At 39.7% G+C, this 22,020-nt stretch overlaps 1 protein-coding gene across 1 annotated transcript; it reads right to left on the bottom strand.

Annotated features, from left to right (window-relative positions):
* Window positions 1-712: 712 nt before the first annotated feature.
* On the bottom strand, window positions 713-21,607 carry NAF1 (nuclear assembly factor 1 ribonucleoprotein). The gene is made up of 10 exons (XM_054295818.1): window positions 21,298-21,607; window positions 21,234-21,250; window positions 20,674-21,115; window positions 19,099-19,231; window positions 17,123-17,216; window positions 14,009-14,091; window positions 12,913-13,073; window positions 9,240-9,291; window positions 4,375-4,480; window positions 713-1,861 (listed from the first exon to the last, which is right to left on the bottom strand). The coding sequence occupies exons 1-10, from the start codon at window positions 21,594-21,596 to the stop codon at window positions 1,440-1,442; spliced, it is 1,809 nt and encodes a 602-aa protein (XP_054151793.1). The 5' UTR covers window positions 21,597-21,607; the 3' UTR covers window positions 713-1,439.
* Window positions 21,608-22,020: the final 413 nt, after the last annotated feature.

Raw genomic sequence — 22,020 nt, 5'->3', positions numbered from 1 at the left:
GATATAACAAAAAATATTGTTACTTAAATATATTATAGCCAACTTTCAAGTCTGAAATTACATTCTAGTTCTGAGTTGCATCATCTTAGACAAGGGGGTCCTTTCCTCTCTGCATTAAAATTTTACTTCATTCTTAAAGCTATTAGGAATTAACAGCTTACTAAGACTGTACATATTTAAAGCAATCAGGTCAAAACAAATCTGAGACTAGAAATACATACTGCACACTTTTATCAGGTCAAGGCGACTGTACTGGTAAACATTCAGAAATCATCACAGCTAGTAATGACTTCAGTTGAAAAATAATCCTTAAGATGACTGTCCCAAAAGTACTTTTTCTCCTGTTTAAAAAATATTGATGCATTGTAAGCCTTCCAACCTAGCCAGGCAGAGTCACTTCCATAGAAACTAGGGAAGTGCAATTGGGGGACCAACTCTTTGGACAGGTGGAGGTTCTTCCATGTGATCCTTGGTTGATAACTTCACCTCCATCCCAGAAACAAGCTGGGAGAATTGATGAACCTCATAATTTCAGAAGAGACAGCTTAGACTGTAATCAAACAGCAATCTAGTGCCATCTGCACTTACAAATTTAAACAAGGGAGTTCTGAAATGGCCTTCTCTCCAACAGACCTGATGACTTCTTCCTAGAAAGGCTGGCTGCACACTCTAGTAAGTATGATCACCTCTGCATTAGGAGCTAGAGAAGCTAGAGAAATCATGCTGATTTTAGATTCTAAATTAAATCCAAAACCCATGAATAGGATGATCTTCTACAACCATTGGAGAACACCAAATGTGACACAGCAAGTCAGCACTGGTCCCAATTCAGATCTAGGTACTACAGATATTTTTTAGAAAGAACCATCCAGACACAGTCTTTTAGTTAACATGAAATTAGTAAAGTACTGAAAGCTGAGTAGTGGTTTATGCCTTGCATATAGGAAAAAAACCTACCTCAAAATTTAGATGTCAGATTTTCAGTTCCCACGTAAGTTTCAAATTTGCAGAAATTGAGAAGCATGTTTTAGCACAGCAATACACCATTATTCTAAAAATATAATATTGTCTATGTGAGATGCCCTCATCACTACTTAACAGTAGTTACATAAACTCTTACATTTATTACAAAATGGATTTCCATCACTACATACCAATCTCCAAAAGGCTTTTATTTATCATCTTAAAGTAGCAGATATAAAAATAAACTATTATTCAATATTCAGTTATTTTTAACATATAAATTTCTTTTTGGAAACAGAAAACATACACAGAAAAAAATAATTTCCTGCAGATGTCCCACAAAACACAAAACTCTGCATTTGCTCTACCGCAGCAGTAAAAAAAAAGCATCTCCAGAACAAGGGAATGCAGTCCTGGCAGGCTGTTCTTTCTCCCTGTAAACTGCAATGCTCCACATGGACCTGTATGGAATCTCATTAAGGCCTGAACTGAGGAGGATGGCTGTCTGGAGCAGGAGGTGGTGGTGGTGGTGGCGGCGGTGGCGGCAGAAACGAGTAGGATGAATTGTACGCGTTTGGGCCTGTCCACATCATGTTCGTATTTGGAGGCGGAGGTGGGAATTGATGCCAATCACTGACATAACCAAAATCTGGAGGAGGAAAGCCATACTGTTGCATGGTTGGATTTTCTCTCCCATGAGGTGGTGGGAACACTGGTGGTTCCTGGTGCATCCTCCAGTCTGAGAAGTACAGTGGTGGTGGTCTTACTTGTGGTCTGAAAAACCCTCGAGGGCCTGATGGAGGAGCAAACAGATCCCTGGAGAACCCTCGGCCACGGTACCCCCTTGAGTAACTTGAAGCAGGCTGCTTCACTGAGTGATGAAGTTCTTTATTCTCACCTAAAGAATAAAACAAATATAAGAACCCCCTCACACACAGCTGTAATATTATTTTGGAAAGATCAGGCTTAGTCTTCACAAATCTTTCAAGCTGAAGTGAATTAAATTTGTAAAGCAATCTTATCAACAAGTAATACTGGCAACTAATACATGAAGAATAAAATAACAGCAGCAAATCTACTGCTTAGTAACTAATCTTGATTGATAGAAGTAATATCAATAGGATGATCCTGAGAGTTGCAAACTCAGACTTTAAAAAAGAAATTTCATCTTCTTTCCCTGCAGACCTTTCATTTGTATAAATGGATCTCAGGAACATGCAAATTTTGAGTATTTTGGAAGCTTTTAAAACAAGATTTTAGAACAACACATTTTAAAACTAAAGATAAATCAACACTGCATTACACTGAAAGGGTATCCAGCCTTCAGTCCCAATTTGGTATTACAGCATAGACACAAGACACAAGAAATTATTCAAACTCACATTACTAAAATTAACTTAGTCTATCAGAAAAACCACAGTCTCTATCCTCTAGCCAATCAGCTTTCAGCATTCATCCATTTAAGACAAATTCTTCCTTGCACAACTCACTCTAAACATACATTTAATGTTCATAACAAATATACTGCCCCTTTATATAAATATCACAGAAATTTTAATGGGATTAGGACTATAAAATGAAAAGCACTGAAATACTAAAAATGTTCCAAAGAGCTGTTAAGATATTCAAAAAGCTGCAGAACTTAAACCCTTAGAAGGATTTTATGGCTGGGAGCAACAAGGTATTCAGGAATATAATAGCACATAAAATCACTGAAATTTAAAAGCCTGTGTGAACCTCATCCTTGGTACTAGACTACATAGCTTTTCAAAGGTGAAAATGTTTTTTAGTCTGGAAAGGTAGTTGTATACCAGAACTTCTACTCATTTTCATGGGAGATTAGGAGTTAAGATTCCTTTTGTACACGCAGGCCTCTTGGAAGCACTGAAGTACTTGAATAAGTATTTTTTTCTTTCCTCAAGTACTCTAACAAGAGACAATTTTAATATACTCATGTAAGTCTTCATCTGAGACCAACTTTATGCCTCAATTTGTGACATATCATTGCTGTTGAATTCTACAGTCAAAACAAATTGCACACAACTTCAATCTGTGCCATATTATTTACCAAAAACCCACAGCAAATCAAAACCTGTCTTCCTTGACAAGAGTGCAGCAGTTCCTCCTGCTGTGTTCTCAGTTATGGAACAGCCATAGGAACAGTAACATCCAGTTACAGCCTCAAGAAGCCCAAGGCAAAGGCAGGTCTGCAATAAACTGGCAGACCAAGGATGTGGTGGAAAACACACATATGCTGGATTAACAGAAAAATTAACCATCAGTAATGAAGAGAGAGTGCAGCACAATTCAGATCCATCTCTTAAGGGGAAAAAAAAACCTGTCAAAACCATAGGACAAAAGCCAGTCCAAGAAAGATTGTGGCTTTATTTGATTGATACAAGGGAGGATTGTACTGCACAAAAAGTATTAAAGGACAGCTACTGATCTCCCAGAGAAAAGGGTTTCAGCAGGGCACAATGCATATTAGCTTTACAAAGGAAGAGCAGAAAAGTCACAGGAGTCTGAGAAATTCAATGGGGGAAGAACCATGCTGCAGATAGCTGAAGCAATCTGGTAAGTAAGCAGTACAAGAGGGTAAGGGATGAGAGCCATATTCAAAAGAATAGGTATAAAAAGCATGCACCCAAAGCAGACCAGTGAGAGCAGAAAAAGAGGAATGCAATATGAATTATTCAACCAAAATGGCAATCAAAAAAATCACAGTTTTTTCAGGAGAGGCATGAGAGACGAGAAAATTTGATTATGGTAAACAGAGCACAGCTGCAAGCACGCACCTGGAACAGATACAACAACAGCAGGAGAAAGGAGAGTAAAGAAGGCTATTCAGATTATGAAAATCTCTACACAGCTTTGCTCATCAAATGACTGCATTAGGTAAACAGAAAGGTTCTCAGCAGGTTACAAAAGTAAGAGTTATTGAGAAGAGTATCTGTATGTCATGGGTGAGGAAGAGCTTCATTTTAGACAGAGGAGTAAATTCTCCATCCAAGACCTGTATCTCCTCCCTTGATTGCAAAGAAGTGGATTTCCAAAAACTGCACACAGCCTTCCTCTGTCTTCTCCCAGCACTCAAAGGCTTTAGCTGAACCTCAACCAAATGGTGGCAACTGTTCAGAATCCTCACTGTGTGTCAACCAACAGTGTTCTAAGAGCCTTTCACTTTCCCCTGACAATTGCTCTGCTGCTATACCACCTCCCTTCCATAGGGTTTCCATTTCAACAGAATAAAACTTCATTTTAGTTCTAAAATAATAAACATGGAATGTAGTCACAAACTCAAATGTAAGTTAAAAAAGTACAAAAACTGTTAACTATAGAAAAACTCAATCACTAAGACAGTTATAAATGGGCATTTCAAACTTAGATTAACAGACAAAAGCATTCACTCACTTGGTGGAAATGTTTCTGATCGGACTTTCTTCCTTCCTTGACTTTGAGGTTTCTTTTTCTTCTGTTTTGCCTCTCTTTCTTCTTCATCATCACTGAAATCCAAAACCTAGTAAAAAAAAAAAAAAAAAAAACTCAGCTAGCTTCTCCGCATAAGAAAAAAGTTACCACTCCAAAAATGAGTCATAACACAATTGATGCATGACTCAGTTATCCTTTCTAATTTTCCTGAAAAGAGCAACATTCCAGTGCTGAACACAAATGTTTGATTGCCTAGATGTTAGTAAGAAAAGAAAGGGAGCTGGCTGAAAAGAAGCTGCCAGGAAAAAGCTTTCAAAGATTAACTGCAGATAAGATGAATTAAAAAATGAATTTTTAAAATAAATAAAAATTACTTCGGCAAGTAATACATAATTCAGCATTAAAACTACATTAAAAAATCTCTTCTCTAAAACTGTCACTACACTGGAATTTTCTGCAGTATATTTAATAACACTTCCTGTTCAATTTCAAATAGCAATGCTATTCCAAAGAAATTTTCAGCTTTGAGGAATGTTGTCATTTACAACAGATTCAACGTCCCTGCAACATTTTCTCCTTGTTACACAAGGTTTTGCTACTTTTTGAATCCTAACTTACATGACTGAGGATAAGTTATCAGGGACAGGGAAGAAATCTTCAGCATTAATTAGTTCCCTCAAAAACAGCTCACTCTTACAACTTAAAAGGGGTAAGATTTGTTCCTAACCCCCCTTCCCAATTCTGAAAGTAGGGGCTATGCTGCTTACTTCTACCATATACACAGAGCATGGATCTCAAAAACAATGCACCAAAACAGTGCTTAAAAAGCCTCATAAAGTTAATTTTGAATACAACTATTTCTTCTACTGCATAACTCTATGACATTCAAAAAAGCTGTAAGAACTACAGCAAGATGATGTATACCATGAAGTAAAATCTTTCACTAACTCCTGTTTTTTCTAAGAACTCCAGTACACTATACTCCAGTAGTGCAGAAACAATGAACAGCAATTTGAACATTATATTATGCTCAAATTATTTAAGCAAATAATGGACACCTTTTACTGCTATTTAATTTCCATGTAACATCCCACAGAAGTCACTCCACAGAAAAACTATGGTTATCTGCTGCTGCTAGCCTTGCAGCATACAGACCACATTTTGTGACCCTCTGACTCCGAAGACAAAGCTAGGACAGATTGTATAAGTGACTCTGCAAATAAGCTGGGCTAGTTAAGAGACTGCCTGTCACAGACATCTTTTCATAAAAATCCTTTCTTTAGAATTTTTCTCCCTTCTGAGAAGCTGTGGCCTCAGCAACAAAATGTAAAACAATGGTTATCCGCTGCTGTGGAATGCAACAGGTGGATCCGTGATTGGTCTCCTGTGGATGTTTGGATTTACTGACCCCTCACAGCAGAGCTGCTCTTGCTCTCTGCCGGGACACAGAACTTTGTTATTCATTCTTTTCTATTCTTAGCTTAGCTAGCCTTCTGACAACTTTTCCTTCTATTCCTTTTAGTATAGTCATAATGTAATATATATTATAAAATAATAAATCAAGCCTTCTGAATATGAGATCAACATTCTCGCCTCTCTCTTCACCTGCAACCCTTGTGACCACCGTCACACCTACCAAAAAGGAATGTTTACCATATAACTAAAAGTAGCAAGTAAGAAAAGCCTACCATGGATTAATTTAACATTCATACAATAACAAAGCTTCACACTATCACAAAAAGAAGTGACTCCAACAATTGCACACAGATTACTACAGGGGCTGGCAAGAAATCAGATTGCAGGCTGCAATCTGAGGTCTCTAAAAGGGTCTGCCCCTAAGAGACAATTTCAAGCATGAGTAGCATAAAATTTGATCTGCACCCCTATCAGCAGCTATTACCTTCACAGCAAAAGCTACCTTCTATCAGCTAATCAGCTGTCACAGCTTGGGATAGCATGGTATAAACTGTAACTGCTAGAACTAACCAAAGATTATTCTAATTGAGGGTTACAAGATGTTAGATGTGGTTTTTTTCCCAAACAGAGCACACAGTCAGAAGAGTGCCCACCCTTGTCATCACTGACTTTTTTTTTCAAGCTTCCTTTGTTCGTTCCTATAGTGAAGTACAACAAATTTAAATTGAGAAAAATCTATAAGAAAAAAAACAAACTTTGGAAAAGGCAATGAATCTGTATCTGCAGATTTGACTAACTGTACTTGGCCAATAAAATTTCATGGGCTCCTACAAACTCAAATGACACATCTACAAGCTTATCTCCCGAACAGCTTTTAAAGCATGAAAAACAGAAGAGCTCAAAACTAGCCAATAAGCCCATCTGATATCATCACCACAAGAAAACTCCTGAATGAAAGCAAGTTAAGACAGATTTCCCTAAGTATTGCTTTTCAAAGCTCTATGGATAACATATCTACAGTCCAATTCTTATACAACACTTGTATTTCTCAGATTATGATTCTCTGTGAGATTATGTCTGTACAAGAAAGGAAGGCAATTTACAGCCAGAACTGACAGACAAGCATTCTTTGAGAGAAGTTAGCACTACACAGCTCTGTTTCATTTACAGGAAACAAAAAACTGTATTTCAAAATGCATCATCCTTATTCACTACTGTAGAAAAAGCAACATTCCAAGTTGACAGACTGATACATCCTTACAGGACCCATCTTTGAGCCCAGAAAAGATCATGTCACAACATCTCTCCTTCAAGCCAGAACAACCATCCTGGGATAAGGACTGTGAGTGAAAAATTTAACACAGTCCCTAACAGCATCCTTCTGGACAAACTGTCCAGCGGTGGATGAGCAGGTTCATGGTGCAATGGGTGAAGAAGTGCCTGAAGGCCGGAGTTCCTCAAGGCTCAGCTCCAGGGCCAGTTTTGTTTAACATATTTATCTATGTGGACACAGTATTTAGAAACTGCATGATCAAGTCTGCTGATACCAAACTGTCATTGACTCTCCTGAGGGACAGGAAGCCTTGCAGAAGGATCTAGGTGGATTGAGGCCCTGGGCAATAATTAATGGGATGAAATCTAATCAGTCCAAACACTGCACACCTACAATGAAGTAACACCAGGCTCAAGTGTAAATTGGGAGAGGAGTGTCTGGAGAGCAGCCCTGCCAAGAGGGATCTGGGGTGCTGGTCAGCAGCAGCTCAGAGAGGGTCAGCAGGGTGTGCCCTGGAACCCAGAGGGCAAAACCCCATCCTGGGGAGCATCAAGCACAGCAAGAGCAGACAACCAGCAGAGGTGACTGTCCCACTGCATCCAGCCTTGGGGGGCCTCACCCTGAGTGGTGTCCGCAGTTCTGGGCCCCACACAGCAGTAATGTCAAAGTCCTTGGTTGCATCCAGAGGAAGGAAACCAAGCTGGTGACAGCACCGGAAGGCATGTCCTGCAGAGACCAGCTAAGAACCCTGGACTTGCCTCATTTGGCGGTAAGGAGGCTGAGAGGCAACCTCATTGCTCTCTACAGCTCCCTGAGGAAGGGGAGAGAGAGGTGCTAATCTCTTCTACCTGGTATGCAGTAATAGGATGAGTAGGAAGGTCCAAAGCTGTACCAGGGAGGTTCAGACTGGAAATAACAAAGAAATTTTTTACTGAGAGGGTCGTCAAACACTGCAAGTAGTCAAGAGACTTGTAAAAGAGGTGGCTGACACCCTAAGCCTCTCAGTATTTAAGAGGCACTTGGATAATGCTTTTCACAACACACTTCAGCTTATGCTTCAGCCCTTGTCAGCCCTGACAGCTGTAGGTTCCTTCCAACTGTAATAGTCTATTCCATTCCATCCTAAAAATCAGTTAGAACACTGGAGAAACAAAATCAAACAAATACCATTACCCCCTACCAAAAAAACCCCAAATCCCACAAAACACACCTTTCCTACCAAATTATGGAGTGAGAAGCATATATTACATACCACAGAATTATGCTAAAAAGGCAAACATCTGGAAGATTCAAAACAAGCAGACAGATCTCTTTAGAACACTATGGTAGACACAAGGCTTCTAGGAATTTCAGTTACTTTGTGTATGTTTAAAGTAAAGTAGAAATTGCAAGGAAAAGTGACTCAACTGTTGTCATGTAAAACAACTCAGTAAAACTATCAGCCTTGTGATTCTTATTGAATTTTCACAGAATGTGTAGCTAGAGTGGAGTTAAGGACCACTAACAGAAAGTCACTGAAGAACTATTTACAGATCCTAGAGCAAATGAAGTCAATGGCCACAAGGAGCTCCTAATTCTGCATGACCCTGTATGACAGCCATTTTATGGAAGAAGCCCATCTTCTCTCATGGAACTTTATTTTATAAACAGCAAACTGTAGGGTAAGCTTACTATGAAGCATTTAAAGAATGCAACAGAGATGTCAAATTAATTTTGAAGACCAGACAGCTCAAATGTCCAAGTAGTAAGTTTGCAGAGTACTAGTAAGCCTTTAAAGACAAGCAATTGCTTATGGCCGATTGAAGACAAAGCTGCAGTGAAAGAATAGCATGGAAAAAAAATCCCTAGCAGAAGCAAAATTATTAGGGAAAGTAAAAGCACTGCTACACAAAGCTAAACATTCAGGCTGTCAAATACATTCTTGAAGGACTAGAGGATCTGAAGATACACATTTTTGCCGACTGCAAAAAGCAAGCAGAGAGACAGGTAGTACTCTCTACACTCGTTATGAGACCCTCTCTTTCAATGGAGAGGTACATTCAAGTTTTGCCTCCATAAAAAGATAACCTTGTTAATTACTTGCTCTGCACAGAATATTTTCCACATATGACTTGTGTAAAAACAATCAACAAAAAAAACAAAACCCCTCTATAGTTACTTCAGGTGGTGGTTCTTGGTCATTCTTCCAAGATGCATCTGAACCTTTTTCCCTGAAAGAAGAAAAAAAAAACCACAAAACACAAATTAGACAATCCAGATAGACAAAGGCTAGCACCTCCTATAAGGTATCAGGTCTCCAAGAACAGGAGCTTCCTCTTCTCAAAGAGTTACTTAGTTTTCAATATTGTTTGTGAGCAAACAGCAACATCTAGGTCAACTCAGGGCTTCACTACTCTTGAAAAGTCCTCCTACTTCAAGTGATGACTGAACATTTCAGTCAAACATCCTAACACTAAATTTTAGACCATATTCTCTAAACAAATCCTTTAGAACCTTAATTGCTTTAAACCTGAACTGAGGTAGTTCACTGCAACTTTCTTATGCTAACTGTTGACAACAATCACAAGCATTCTTTTCTTCTAGTTTCAGAAAATGTACCTTTAGTTAAAAAGAACCTACTCATTCAGTAGTCACATGAACTCATTCAGTGGGACACAGGCTTTCAGTATAACTACAGCAAAGTAAATTCAGAACCAAAAGACCCTCAGTGCTTGCCTTACAATCTTATTAAGACTGTGTTATCTAGACAACTAGGTTTCACCTTTCATTTTTTTGTAAACATAAAATTAAATTGCAAGGCAAAAGGCATTTAAAGACTCAAAAACTCAATTGTCTTGCCTGACAAACACCAAATAAATTTGGATTAGTCTAATTTTTTTAACCCACTGCAAAGTCCTTCACTAAAGATCAAGTAATTTCTTTGATTAGCAAAGAATTTGTGAAACATATTTAAATTACATTCTCTGTAGTCTAGGTTTTTTTCCATGCTGCTCTTAAATATTACGTGTTTTGGTCTGAAATATCAAGGTACAATCCTTATCTTTGCAGAAAAACTGTATAAAACAGTGCAGTACTGAAAATTTTTACTTGAAAAACAGAACCACACAGCTAAAACCTGAACATCTCAGTGTTCAGTGCAAAATGCCTTCAGTCACTGCTCTTATAACAAAGAGTTTTTTATGTATCCATCAAGTCAGCAACAATCAAGTAGCAGTAACTACAAAAAACTACATAACCATTGGCATCAACAGCCTGTACTTCAGAGGTGCTTAGCCACACCCATGAGAGCACTGGCAAGTCATCTGGAGGTACCTTGTGCCTCAATCCCCAACTACAAAACTGAAGTTCAACCTCTATATGTCCTTTTGAGATTATGAGTAAAAAGGAAGGCAAGGAAGATATTTTAAACTTCAATTAGAAGAAGACATTACAGGGAGGAACATAAGGACTCTATACTAAAGGTATTTCTCAGCTGCAGAAAAGTTACTTTATTAATATGAACTGAACTGCTTCTTCCTTTCATCTTGTTATTTTTGAGCAACACATGCCTGCCAGAAATAGCAGAGCTCACAGGAACTGCCAAGACCTACGGTCATTCAGGAATATGTAACATCACTGACTGCAAACTTTAAACCATTCAAGGTCAGGCAGCTTATCTCACTGTCCCAAAGCAGCCTTCCTCATTTCAGCAAACAAAAACTGCTTTTCATGCCCCAAGGTATTTAAGATCTTCTGCAAAGAACAATATAGTAATTCTTTTGACTTGTGAAGTTGTATACTGTAAGACCTTGAAGTCTAACAAAAGGTAATTCAGAGGAATCATGAAAATACATGAGCTTTTTTAGAACTGGGTTTCAGGCAATATAACACAAGCCTATCTTTAGCAACAAATTATTTCGCATTCAGAAAGTTTTACTACACTTTCACTTATTTTGCTGTGAAGTGTAAGGCTTATTCATAGCACTGCAAGTTTGTACAATTTCAGATTTCAGAAAAAGCTTAAAACTCAGTGTTTCTTTCAGATCTTAATCTTGATTCCTTTCCTTTTCAAAGAACCATCAGTTTTGAAACTTTAAGCCTGTAATACTCCACAATCTGGTCTGCACACAGTCAAACTAAGAAAAAGCAGAAAATAAAAATCATTGATTATCAAACTTGCCATCTACTAAGGTGAAAAAGTCTTTTAGTGGATCACTGACCAAAGCTTGACTTTTCTACTATTCATGTCACATTCTCATAGCATTGAAGTGTCTTCATACAGCATTACAGCACAATTCAGACATCAGTTTTCATTAAAAATGGATGAAGGATTTCTATTTCATGAAAAGGCAGCTTCAGTCAATAGAACCAAATGCTTCACACAAGCTTAAGTAATTGGACTGACAAAATCCAGAAATAAACTATTGTTTGAGTGTACTGTAACTTAAGTCACACTACTCATGCTAGTCAAGACAAGAAACAATGTCTGAAGCACTGTTCAGCTGTGCTGGTAAGCCATGGAAGTCTCAAGTATCTTACCCAGGTTTCAGGCTTTTATCACCTATGACAATGAAGTACCACCAAATGAAAAATGGTTTCCCAAACTATTTCCAAAGCATGAAACCAAGCAAAACACAAGTCTCCCATCTCAGATGCTGAGTACAGCACATGGTTACTGATGCAGCAAGCAGATGATTAGAGTCTGTGCACTTTACTGTGCTAAGCAGCAAAGTTTAATGGCGCAAATCAAAGACAGCTGGCATCAAAATGCTGCAGAAAAACAAACAAGCATGAGAGGAAGAAAGTTATCTATTTTGGTCCTCACTGAAGGGAAGAAAATATGCTTGTTGCTTGCACAGAAATGAGGAAGTTAAGAAAAAAAAGACTCCTGCAGGTCTGACTAAAGAAAAGAACTATTCAGTATGAATACTGGCACAGCTGTAATGAATGCAAACAATTAACCAACCCCTGAGAACTCATTCTAATAAACAGAAACCAAGTCACTTGTATGACAAAAGATAGCTAACCTATAGTTATTTCAGATGATTGCTCATCAATAATTACAACATTAATCGCTAACTATCATTTATTATGTTTTATTTTTTAGTCTGTATCTTTGAATACACGCTCCTCTAAATGGCATCAAGTCTTATTTAAGCATGCTACTTTCCTCAGGCAGACTGGGATACACAAACACTGCTGAGAAGTTTCTGAACATCATATTACATTGTCACTCAAACCCCTTCTCTCTTGCAAATTTAGAGGGCAATTTTAATCTAGAATTGTTATTCTCCAATTGTGAGGACAGATAGATTCATTGATAATTACATTATCAATAGATTTATTGATAATTACATTTCAATTCCAGCCTTATAATATGAACTAAAAATAGTAAATTAATACAAACTTGTTCAGAACACAAACGAGTTTATTATCAGTTCTGAAACTATACAGGAATCTAAAGAACAAGAAAATGTGGAAAATTCATCTTGAAAAACTCTTTTATACTCATGAATATGTGTGCCAGGGTATGGAGGAAGTATTAATGTCTCTTCTGGTTGTGGTATTAGTAAACAGCAGCATAAAAAGAAAGCAAGCTTAGTATTTTAAGTAGAATAAGCTAAACTTTAGTAATTACAGCATTCAAAGGCTTGCAGTTTACAGCTACTCTTCATTGTTCTCAAAAGGCAAAATAGTACAGTCTTGTTATTACAACATAGTTGAGAATACCTCAAGGAAATATGAAGTGTTAAGCTTAGTACTAGAGTTTCTCACTGAAGACTCAACTTTAATGCAACAGTTTTAGCTATATAAAAAAATTATAATCAGATTAGAAAATAAATCAGACTCACTGTTTTAGTTTTTCTGCAAATATATACTGGGTGAAGTCCTCTACTGATGGAGCAAAATACATGCTATCTTGCACATTAATACCTTTCTCTTTGATATGCTCAGAGCTGTTAAATCTTATCACATAAAAAGGATGTGAAACAGGACCAAATACCTCAAATATCTGAAAGAAATGAAATTAAAATGTTTAAGTAAACTACAAGTAGATTAGTAGTAGCTAATTTCATTGTAGACTGATATTTAAGAAGTCCAATGTATTTCCAAAATGCAGCATCAAACAGAAGTTCCTTTCAGACTCTTTTTATTACCGAATTTTGTTTGACAGTGTATTTCCCAAACTACTGTTTTTTATGATGTGGAACAGTAAGTTCTCACATCCTCAGTAATCCTTCCTTTTGTCAAATCTCTGGTTTTTTGTGTCTGCTATGCTTTCAAGTCTTGTAACGCTTGGAACAATCTCCTGATCATTTTTTCCTCCAAGTTCACTTTAACAAGATGCCTTTACAACACAAGTTACTGCTTGTTCCCCAATTCCACAGAGAGCTGAGAGTTCTGCCATATTTTACAGAACATCTGCACTGTTTGCTCCACTCACATCTAGCATTTAGAGATATTTCAGTAGTAACCATTGTGGATGATGGCTTTCCTTCTACAAAAACGGAAAATTCAGTACAACAACCCTTTCAGCAAACATTCTTCACTGGCCTTAAATCAGAACAACACAGTATAGAAGAAAACATTCCCCATTTTTCATAAAACTTCGCTCTAACCACTGCACCTATCTGTCAGTGAAAGAGCACACAGCCAGTTATTTCAAGATATCATACATCTGAAAACTATGTCTTCCTCTCCACAAGCCCTCTGAAACACTGGAAACTCACCAGATACTGTAATTCTGCAAGGATCCAATTAATTTCAGGTTAGGAACTCTTGAGATTAAATAAACAGATGAATATAGCAAGAGTCAAAGGCACAGAGAGAAACTATATATCAAGGAAGCATTCTCTTTCATTTAGTAGACTTCAACTCTACCTTCTGGAGCACTAAAGCATACTTCCAATTTTAGATTAGAATAACAAGTTTTTATTTTACACCCACCTTTCCTACCGCTTGCCGATCTTCTTTAAAAATTATGCTTTCCTCATTTACTGGAGGCAGGCCTTTCAGTGATTCAATTATTACTAAAACAGAAATAAAAAAATAAATTAGAACTTTATGTTTCAACAGCAAGTAGTTAACTGCAGTAAAACTTAACAAACCACACCTCTACTTGTCTACTTCAGTTTGTAGAGCTGCAATCAAATATTCTTTCACACGTGTAAAAGTACTTAGAATCACATACCCCTTCTCCAATGCTTATATTGCTTACAGAATTATTGTTCTCTGTGGTAAAGAGAGTCCTAAGAATCACACCAGAACACAAAAGCTTTCTGGCAGTTCAGTTACAGTAGCAACTGATGGTGTTTATAAATGCTTATACCCAATCTGTTAGACATTCTGCAATTTAATGCCATAGACGTCTCATACAATATTTGTGCCTAATGATGATTGAACTTCTCTACCTATAAAATAACAGAATGCCCAGTTAAGCTTTTTCAATGACTGTCCATCAGCAAATAGTCACTCAAATACACAGTGTCACTCCAAGAAAAGCTCAAGATCATCACTCCTAAATTTACATAAAAGGACTTTCAGCAATCAACATATCACCAAACTAAAAGTTATTGCTACTATTGCAATCTGCAAAAAACTTAACATGCCAAACAAGGAAATGACAATTCCACCAGCTTAATAGTTCATTGAATTTCAAAAGAATTTGTGAAATCAATTTCTTTTGTGCCTACCTTTAAGATAAAATATACAGTGAAAATACCCAATGTGTTGTTTAAGCCTCATGAGAAATATACCTTAGCAAAAAAAAAGACAAAAATCCCCAAACATCTGCACAAAAAAAAATCCTACACAAAATACACAAAAACAGCACATCAAAACCTCTCAGATAATGTTCTCTACTTGATTCACCACATGCAGCTCCCAGCCTGCAGTAAGCTGAGGAAAATATACTCTGAAAATGTACAGTGCCCTAGTCCCATGAAACAGGAGAAACATTACCACCTCCAGCCTATTGGACTTACAGCTTCCCCTACCCCAACCCATCCTAAATTATCAGCTTCTACTCTTGCAGGGCCCAAAGTACAGCTCCAGGGAAAGTTTCTCATGTACACAAAAGCTGTTTACTTTCCAGGTCCCAACCCACACAGGGATTTTTTCTCTTCTCTTCTCTTTAAGTACCTTGAAGCAAAACACAGCACAAGTTTTGTTAAATTCTGATACACTGCACAGAAGTTCAGAGAAAGTACTGTCATTTTGCTTTTAGCTACTGCACAGCAAGCATGAACCTACACTGTTCTAGCCTCAAATGTACCTCACAGGATGAAACATCCACTTACAAGTGTCACTCATTCACTGCACACTGATGAACTTGGAAGCTTGCTACAGAGAACAGCAGACATTCTGAGGGACACCAAAGGGACAGAAAAAGAGTACTGACTGTTGTGTCAGAATAATATTGGTAGCTTTCAAAAGAGAAATCAACTCCCCTCAGACTAGACACAAACCTGGCATACAGAGGTAGCAATTTAGTTCAAAAATAAAAAAAAAAATATCCCAAATTAGCTGACATCCCTAATATAGCCACAAATCAACTGAAACTGATGCCCGTTTTCAGAAGAGCTGGAAAGAAACTAAAATGCAAAGAGAAAGAAAATTCATAAAGCAAGGTAGTTAAATCAAGAAAATAATCACAGGTGTCCTGGGGGTTTACACCATTCATATAGTTTCATTTCATTATGATTATTAGCTTGTTTTCAAACTTTCACTAACAAATCTAATTCAACACTTTTATACATGTACATTACTTAAAGTAGGATGCAGCACGAAGAATTCACCTACCAGTAAATGGTATTTGAAAACATTATACTCACCTTATATTTATATAACATTATATTCTGAGGATTAGAATTAAGGATGGTTTTCAAAACTGCAGTCTTTAAAACAGTTTTGTTTATAGTTTTACATTTTAAACCAAAAGTAAGAATAAGAGCAAGTATGATTCAACTTGTTTTTAAAACTTGTTTTAAAACTACCATTTTAGCTGAAGGCAGCCTTCTTGAAGTCCCCATTAATATCAATAAGCAAGAAAGTAATCTGGTTCTTTTCCACTTTGCCCTATCTTCCACACCCTCCTCCCAGCTTCCTGCAAATAAATGAAATTAAATCTCACTACAATAAAATAATGCAAAGGAATTGCCTGTATTACCTGAAGTCTTCTAAAAGAAAAATTAGTATCAAAAGTTGCATACTTTCTTTTGTACTGCATTCAGCCTAAATACTTTAACTTCAAAATTGAACTTAATTTCTAATTTTCATAAGCAAACTGCTTGGAATGCAGTTCAAGCAGAATGTACACTTGAAATAGCTTAAATACAAACATACTGTGGATGTTTTAGTAATATGAGCTTCAGCAAAACTTTGATTTCATTTATCAAATACTGAGGTCTCACATAGATCTGCAAAGAACCCTAAATCTCTATGCCTGCAGTTAAACCTACATCCATTCTGTATCTCAATCCCATTAAGCTTACCCTCCATCTATAAATCACGTTAGTCACACCATCCTCTGACTGCTGACAATGGGCAGCTTTCATTTGCTCAAGGTGCCAGAAGTGGAATGAATAAAGATACATAAATGAAATTGCACTGCTGAAGAAACAAATCTTTTTCCTGTCCTCATCTACTAACAAGCAAGCACTTGGGAGTGCATTGCACTGCACCTGTGCTTTTAGTTATACAGCTCCTATATATTCAGGGACTATTCAAAATAGCACCTACAACTGGAAGATTTTCTTAAAACACTTAAATACACTGTGGGCAGTAGCAATATAAAAACCATAATACAAGTAGGAAAAAAGGGGTTTGGATAAAAAAAAAAATTTAACAGAAAAGTCACACAGAAAGACATGGATATAAGCCAAATAAAAGGTAATTCAACATAAACATCATTGTTAGTTTGAATTCCAATTCAGCAGCCTGCTACCCCCAGAAAAGGACACTGTAGGGCTGACACTTTGAAGGAACATCTAAGAACACAATTCATGCAGAGATATACAGAAATTATAATAATTAAAAACAAAGCAAACATATCTTGCCTACCTAGCTGTTCAATGATGCTGGAAACTGTCCCAAAGAGCTTCAGTTCAACATTATCTGGAAGAATTATTGATAAGTCTTCAACAGGAGGCAATTTCTGCAAACATCAAGTCAATGTTTAGCATATAATATCACACAAAGGCACTTGCCACTTTATCACTGCAGAAATTTGACAGTTTGAAAAAATCCCCTGGCATTTTGAAGATTTATATTTTAAAAATCTAGTTTGATTTGTCTCTTTCAGAATCATTCTAAATGAACTCATCTTGGGGGACCACCACTTTTGAGGCAATCACTCCTACAGAGACACTACGTATTTCCATCACAACTACAGCAGAAGCCAGTTTTATTAAAATGGAGAAAGCCAACAATTGACAGGCATTTCATCCAAGCTGGATGTACAACTCAATAATTAAACAATCAGAAATCAAAAAATAAGACCACATGTAACAACATTCAATGCATGCTGGAAGAAAAACATACGCAGCAAGAGGCAATACAGCATAAAATACACCAGATGTGTATCATCTGATTTAACAAAATGGAGTATGTCCATTTATATCATGACTTGGATCCTTATAGAAGATGTAAACAACAACCTATACAAAGAGAATTATTTTTAGCTGAAAGTTGCATTTGGTACTAGATATCAGAGAGAATACAAAAAGCCAAACTTCAGCTACAAAAATGAGTACTACAGCATATTCAAATTAGGCTTTTGCCCATATAAGGATCAAAATCTAGTATCAAAGACTAATTTACACCAAGTTCATCATCTACCTCCAATTTACCCATGAGCTAAGATTTCTATGTATATACTATGCTGCTATGAATTCAGCTAAGACTTTATGAAATACAAGGCAACTAGAGTAAGCATTATCTTCAAATTCAACACCCTAATCTTAGCACTGAACTGCACTTTTAAAGACCACAACTAGAAATAAAATCCCACACAAACAGAAGAACCTTATCCTGGTTTATCAACACCTCACCTGATAATCTTCACTCTAACTGAAGTGTTTGGCAAAGGCTTAGAGAGCAATGCAAAGATCAAACAGGCCAAGACTTTCCCAAATGCTGTACCATTAAACACAAATGTGAATTCAGATAATAACACCACATCCTTCTACCAGCCAGTGATTTTTATTTAAACTTTAAATCAAGTTCACTGCTAATACAACTGAGTCACTTTTTAAAGTGAATTCAAAGGCCAAAGAGAAGCAGGAAGGTAAAATATGATCCTGTATCTCAAAATAGTACCTTCTGCCACGCTATATACAGTATCTGCCAATCCTTGTTTCAAACCAGGAGATTTCTGAAACAGTTCCTAACTAACACTCCTTAATACATACACCCAAAAACCATGACTTTCTATGTTATTGACTGTGGTGGGTTTCACTGCACAAAAGTCAATTTTCTTCACAGTGGCTGTTACGGGGTTGTGTTTGGGCTCTGTGCTGGAAACATTGCTCACAATACAGAGATATTTTTATTATTGCTGAGCAGGGCTTACACAGAGCCAAGGCCTTTTCTGCCTCTCATGCCACCCCACCAGTGAGGAGGTGCAAAAGGAGTTGGGAGGGGCACAGCCAGCACAGGTGACCTGCACAGACCAAAGGAACATTCCATACCATGTAACATCAGGCTCAGCATACACAGCTGGGTGAAAAAGGAGAATGAGGGGCATTCCCAGTGATGGTGTTTGTGTGCCCAAGCAACAGTCACACATGGAGGCCAGCTTTGCTGGGGATGGCCGAACACCTGCCTGTACATGGAAACTGGTAATTTAATTTCTGGGTTTCCTTTGCTTGTGTTGGTGGCTTTTGCTTTACCTACTAAACTGTGTCTAGCTCAGCCTTGGAGTTTCTCTTTTACTGTTCTGATTCTATCCCCACCTTGACACAGGAGGACTGACTTAAAACATAAAATTTTAGTTGGGTCAGTAGGAAAGGGTTTAAAAAACACCACATTGTACTTACATCAATAGGCAACTCATCCTTTGTCCTAATACAGTAAGATCTGTTATCCTTCTCATTTGGATGATCATCTTCATCAGATACTGCTGAAGACGAAGATGAAGAGAAGAGTGTACTTGATGAACTATCTGAATCACTGAATAAAAAAAACAAACATAGGACTTACAATACTGCCTTCTCACAGTCACTCTTGTAAAATCCCAACATTAGCATAACGCTGAGTGAAAGTTAAGAAAATATTTATTTCAAGCAACGCATCTCGCACAATGAAGGGGGAAAAAATCTAATTTTTGCAAATAAAATGGATTAGTTTCATAATTCAGGTCCTGCCCAAATTCCCTTGTAAATATTCACAGAGTAATTCAGTATTTCTCACTGTCACATGTGTAAGAGATGTTTATTGTCCTAGACTCTTAATATTTCAAATAAAGAGTGGAGTAAGAAACCAGTCCTTATTCATGTCAACATGTTCATTTAGCAAAAGTTTAAGTTCTTCAAGGGCTGGTGGAAGAAAAAAATGCGGAGCAATTGATCCTAGTAATGACAATAAGAGCACCTCTCCAAATAAACCTTTTGAAAAGGTTCAATACAGACCTTTACAGACAGGAACACCAATACAGCAGAAAAAAAAAAATCAGACTAAAAGACTGATCCGTGGAGGGAGTTAAAGAAAAAACAAAACAAAACAAAGACTGAGATACATGCAAGACAGGCAAGTTATGAAAATTTCATCTTTAGGGTTCATCAGCACAACAGATTTTGCAAGTAAAAAACACTAGACACAGGTGAAGACCCTAAAAGTCAGGAATTTCACTCTCCATCACTTCATGATATTCGAGGAAAACTTTGAACCAACAAAAGTACTTCTGAAGTCAAGCTTGAATCAATTAACTGTTAATGAAGCCTTGCACCTTTAAGAGGAGATTCTTAGACTTCATTTTAGCCTCCTCTAGTCACAAGAAGCACATGGCTATCCTGCTGCACCGGCCAAATAAGAAAACACAAGACTTACTGCAACAACCAAAGTGTGCAGACTTCTAACACTGCAACAGAGCCCACATTTAACCAGTTCCCTTTCACCATCTACACTGAACATCAAAGCAGAGATGCAGCAAGTAGAAGATGGAACCATTAAAAAAAGAAAAAAAAACTTGAGAATGAGCTTTTCCACTGAGATGCCAACATCAGAGGACGTGGTACGGTGCGCAGACTCCCCACCCTGAGTCCTACACTGAGGTTTTCCAGCAGTAGCACCGCGGGTGTCCCGTCCCAAGAGCCGCAGGTGCATTCTGCGAGGAAAACACTCTCCAAGCCACAACCACCAAACTCATCCTTTCGTTAAATCCTACACCTTTACAGCACTGTACCGGAGACGTAATTGAACAGATTCCCGGCAAAAATGTAACTGATAAATTTCACCTTTGATGGGAAGGAGCAAGCTCCAGAAAGTGAAACACCGGGGCGGAGGGACGCGGCGGGCGGGCACACCGGGCTCCCGGGCGCTCAGCCACAGCGCCAGTCGCCCGAGGCCACGGCCAGCAAGGGGCGACTCGGGGGGACCCCCGGGGCTGAACACACCTGTCCGAGTCCGACGAGAGCACAGCGGCGGCGGGAGAGCGGGGCCAGGCGGGCGGCGGCGAGCGGCGCGGTCCCACGGCTGCGGGCAGAGGGGCCTGGGCTCCCCCGCCGCCCTCCGCAGGGCTCTGCGCCATCTCCCGCTCGGCCGCCCGCTGCCCGGCCGGCTCCACGGCCGGGTTCTCCAGCTGCTCCACCACTTCCCGCTGCCCGTCAGGTCCCACGGCCAGGCACTCCATCTCCTCCACCAATTCCTGCTGCCCGCCCGGCCCCAAAGCCCGGTTCTCCAGTTGCTCCACCACTTCCCGCTGCCCTCCCAGCTCCACGGCCAGGGTCTCCATCTGCTCCATCATTTCCCTCTGCCCGCCCGATTCCACCGCCAGGTCCTCCAGCTGCTCCACTACCTCTCGCTGCCCGCCAGGGCCCACAGCCAGGCACTCGGTCTCTACCACTTCCCGCTGCCCGCCCGGCCCCAGAACCGAGTTCTCCATCTGCTCCAGCACTACCCGCTGCCGGCCCGGCTCCTCGGCCAGGTTCCCCTGCTGCCTGTCCGGCTCCACGACCAGGCTCTCCATCTGCTCTACCACTTCCCGCTGCCCCCCCGGCCCCAAAGCCGGATTCCCCAGCTGCCCGCCCGGTCCCACGGCCTGGTTCTCCAGCTGCTCCGCCACTTCCCGCTGCCCGGCAGGCCCCAAAGCCGGGTCCTCCAGCTGCTCCACTACCTCTCGCTGCCCTCCTGACTCCACAGCCAGGCACTCCGTCTCCTCCACCACTTCCCGCTGCCCTCCCAGCTTCACAGCCAGGTCCTCCAGCTGCTCCACCACCTCTCGCTGCCCTCCCGGCCCCACGGCCGGGCTCTCCATCTGCTCTGCCACTTCCCGCGGCCCTCCCGGCTCCACGGCCAGGTTATCCAGCGGCCCTTCCATTCCCGCGCCACGCGGGCCGCAGCACCGCCTCCGGGCGCGCTACTTCCGGCCGCCGGGAGCCGCCCCCGGGCGCGTGCGCCGAAGTGAGGCGGGGCCATGAGAGGGGCGGGAGCGGCCATGGAGGATCAGGGCACTGCTGAGGGGGATCGGGGCAGGAGGTGCCATGGAGGATCAGGGCGCCGCTGAGGGGGATCGGGGCGGGAGCGGCCATGGAAGATCAGGGCGCCGCTGAGGGGGATCGGGGCTCGGGCATCCAGCACAGCTTCGGGTAGGGTCAATCCCGGAGCCGGCTTTGCTGTCTGTGGGGCCTGCTTGAAACACAAAGCTAAAGCTTATAGCTGCTCTTGCTGAGGACCTGCTGCGAGGGATCAGTTTTTCCATGTTATAAATGTGCTGACAACACACAGAATCATGTAATTAAAAC

This window comes from Melozone crissalis, unplaced genomic scaffold, assembly GCF_028551555.1.
Source record: "Melozone crissalis strain CALT ecotype California unplaced genomic scaffold, PUWL_Pcris_2 ptg000006l_1, whole genome shotgun sequence".
Taxonomy (NCBI): Eukaryota; Metazoa; Chordata; class Aves; order Passeriformes; family Passerellidae; genus Melozone; species Melozone crissalis.
Note: the sequence above shows the minus strand (reverse complement) of the source record. Positions and strands in the feature narration are given on the sequence as shown.

Coding starts and splice junctions, on each gene's coding strand:
- NAF1 (XM_054295818.1), bottom strand. CDS start 21,596: ATGGAAGGGCCGCTGGATAACCTGGCCGTGGAGCCGGGAGGGCCGCGG. Junction 14,092..17,122: donor CAGCATCATTGAACAGCTAG/GTAGGCAAGATA, acceptor TTTCTGTTTTAG/TAATAATTGAATCACTGAAA. Junction 1,862..4,374: donor ATCAGAAACATTTCCACCAA/GTGAGTGAATGC, acceptor TTTATTCTTTAG/GTGAGAATAAAGAACTTCAT.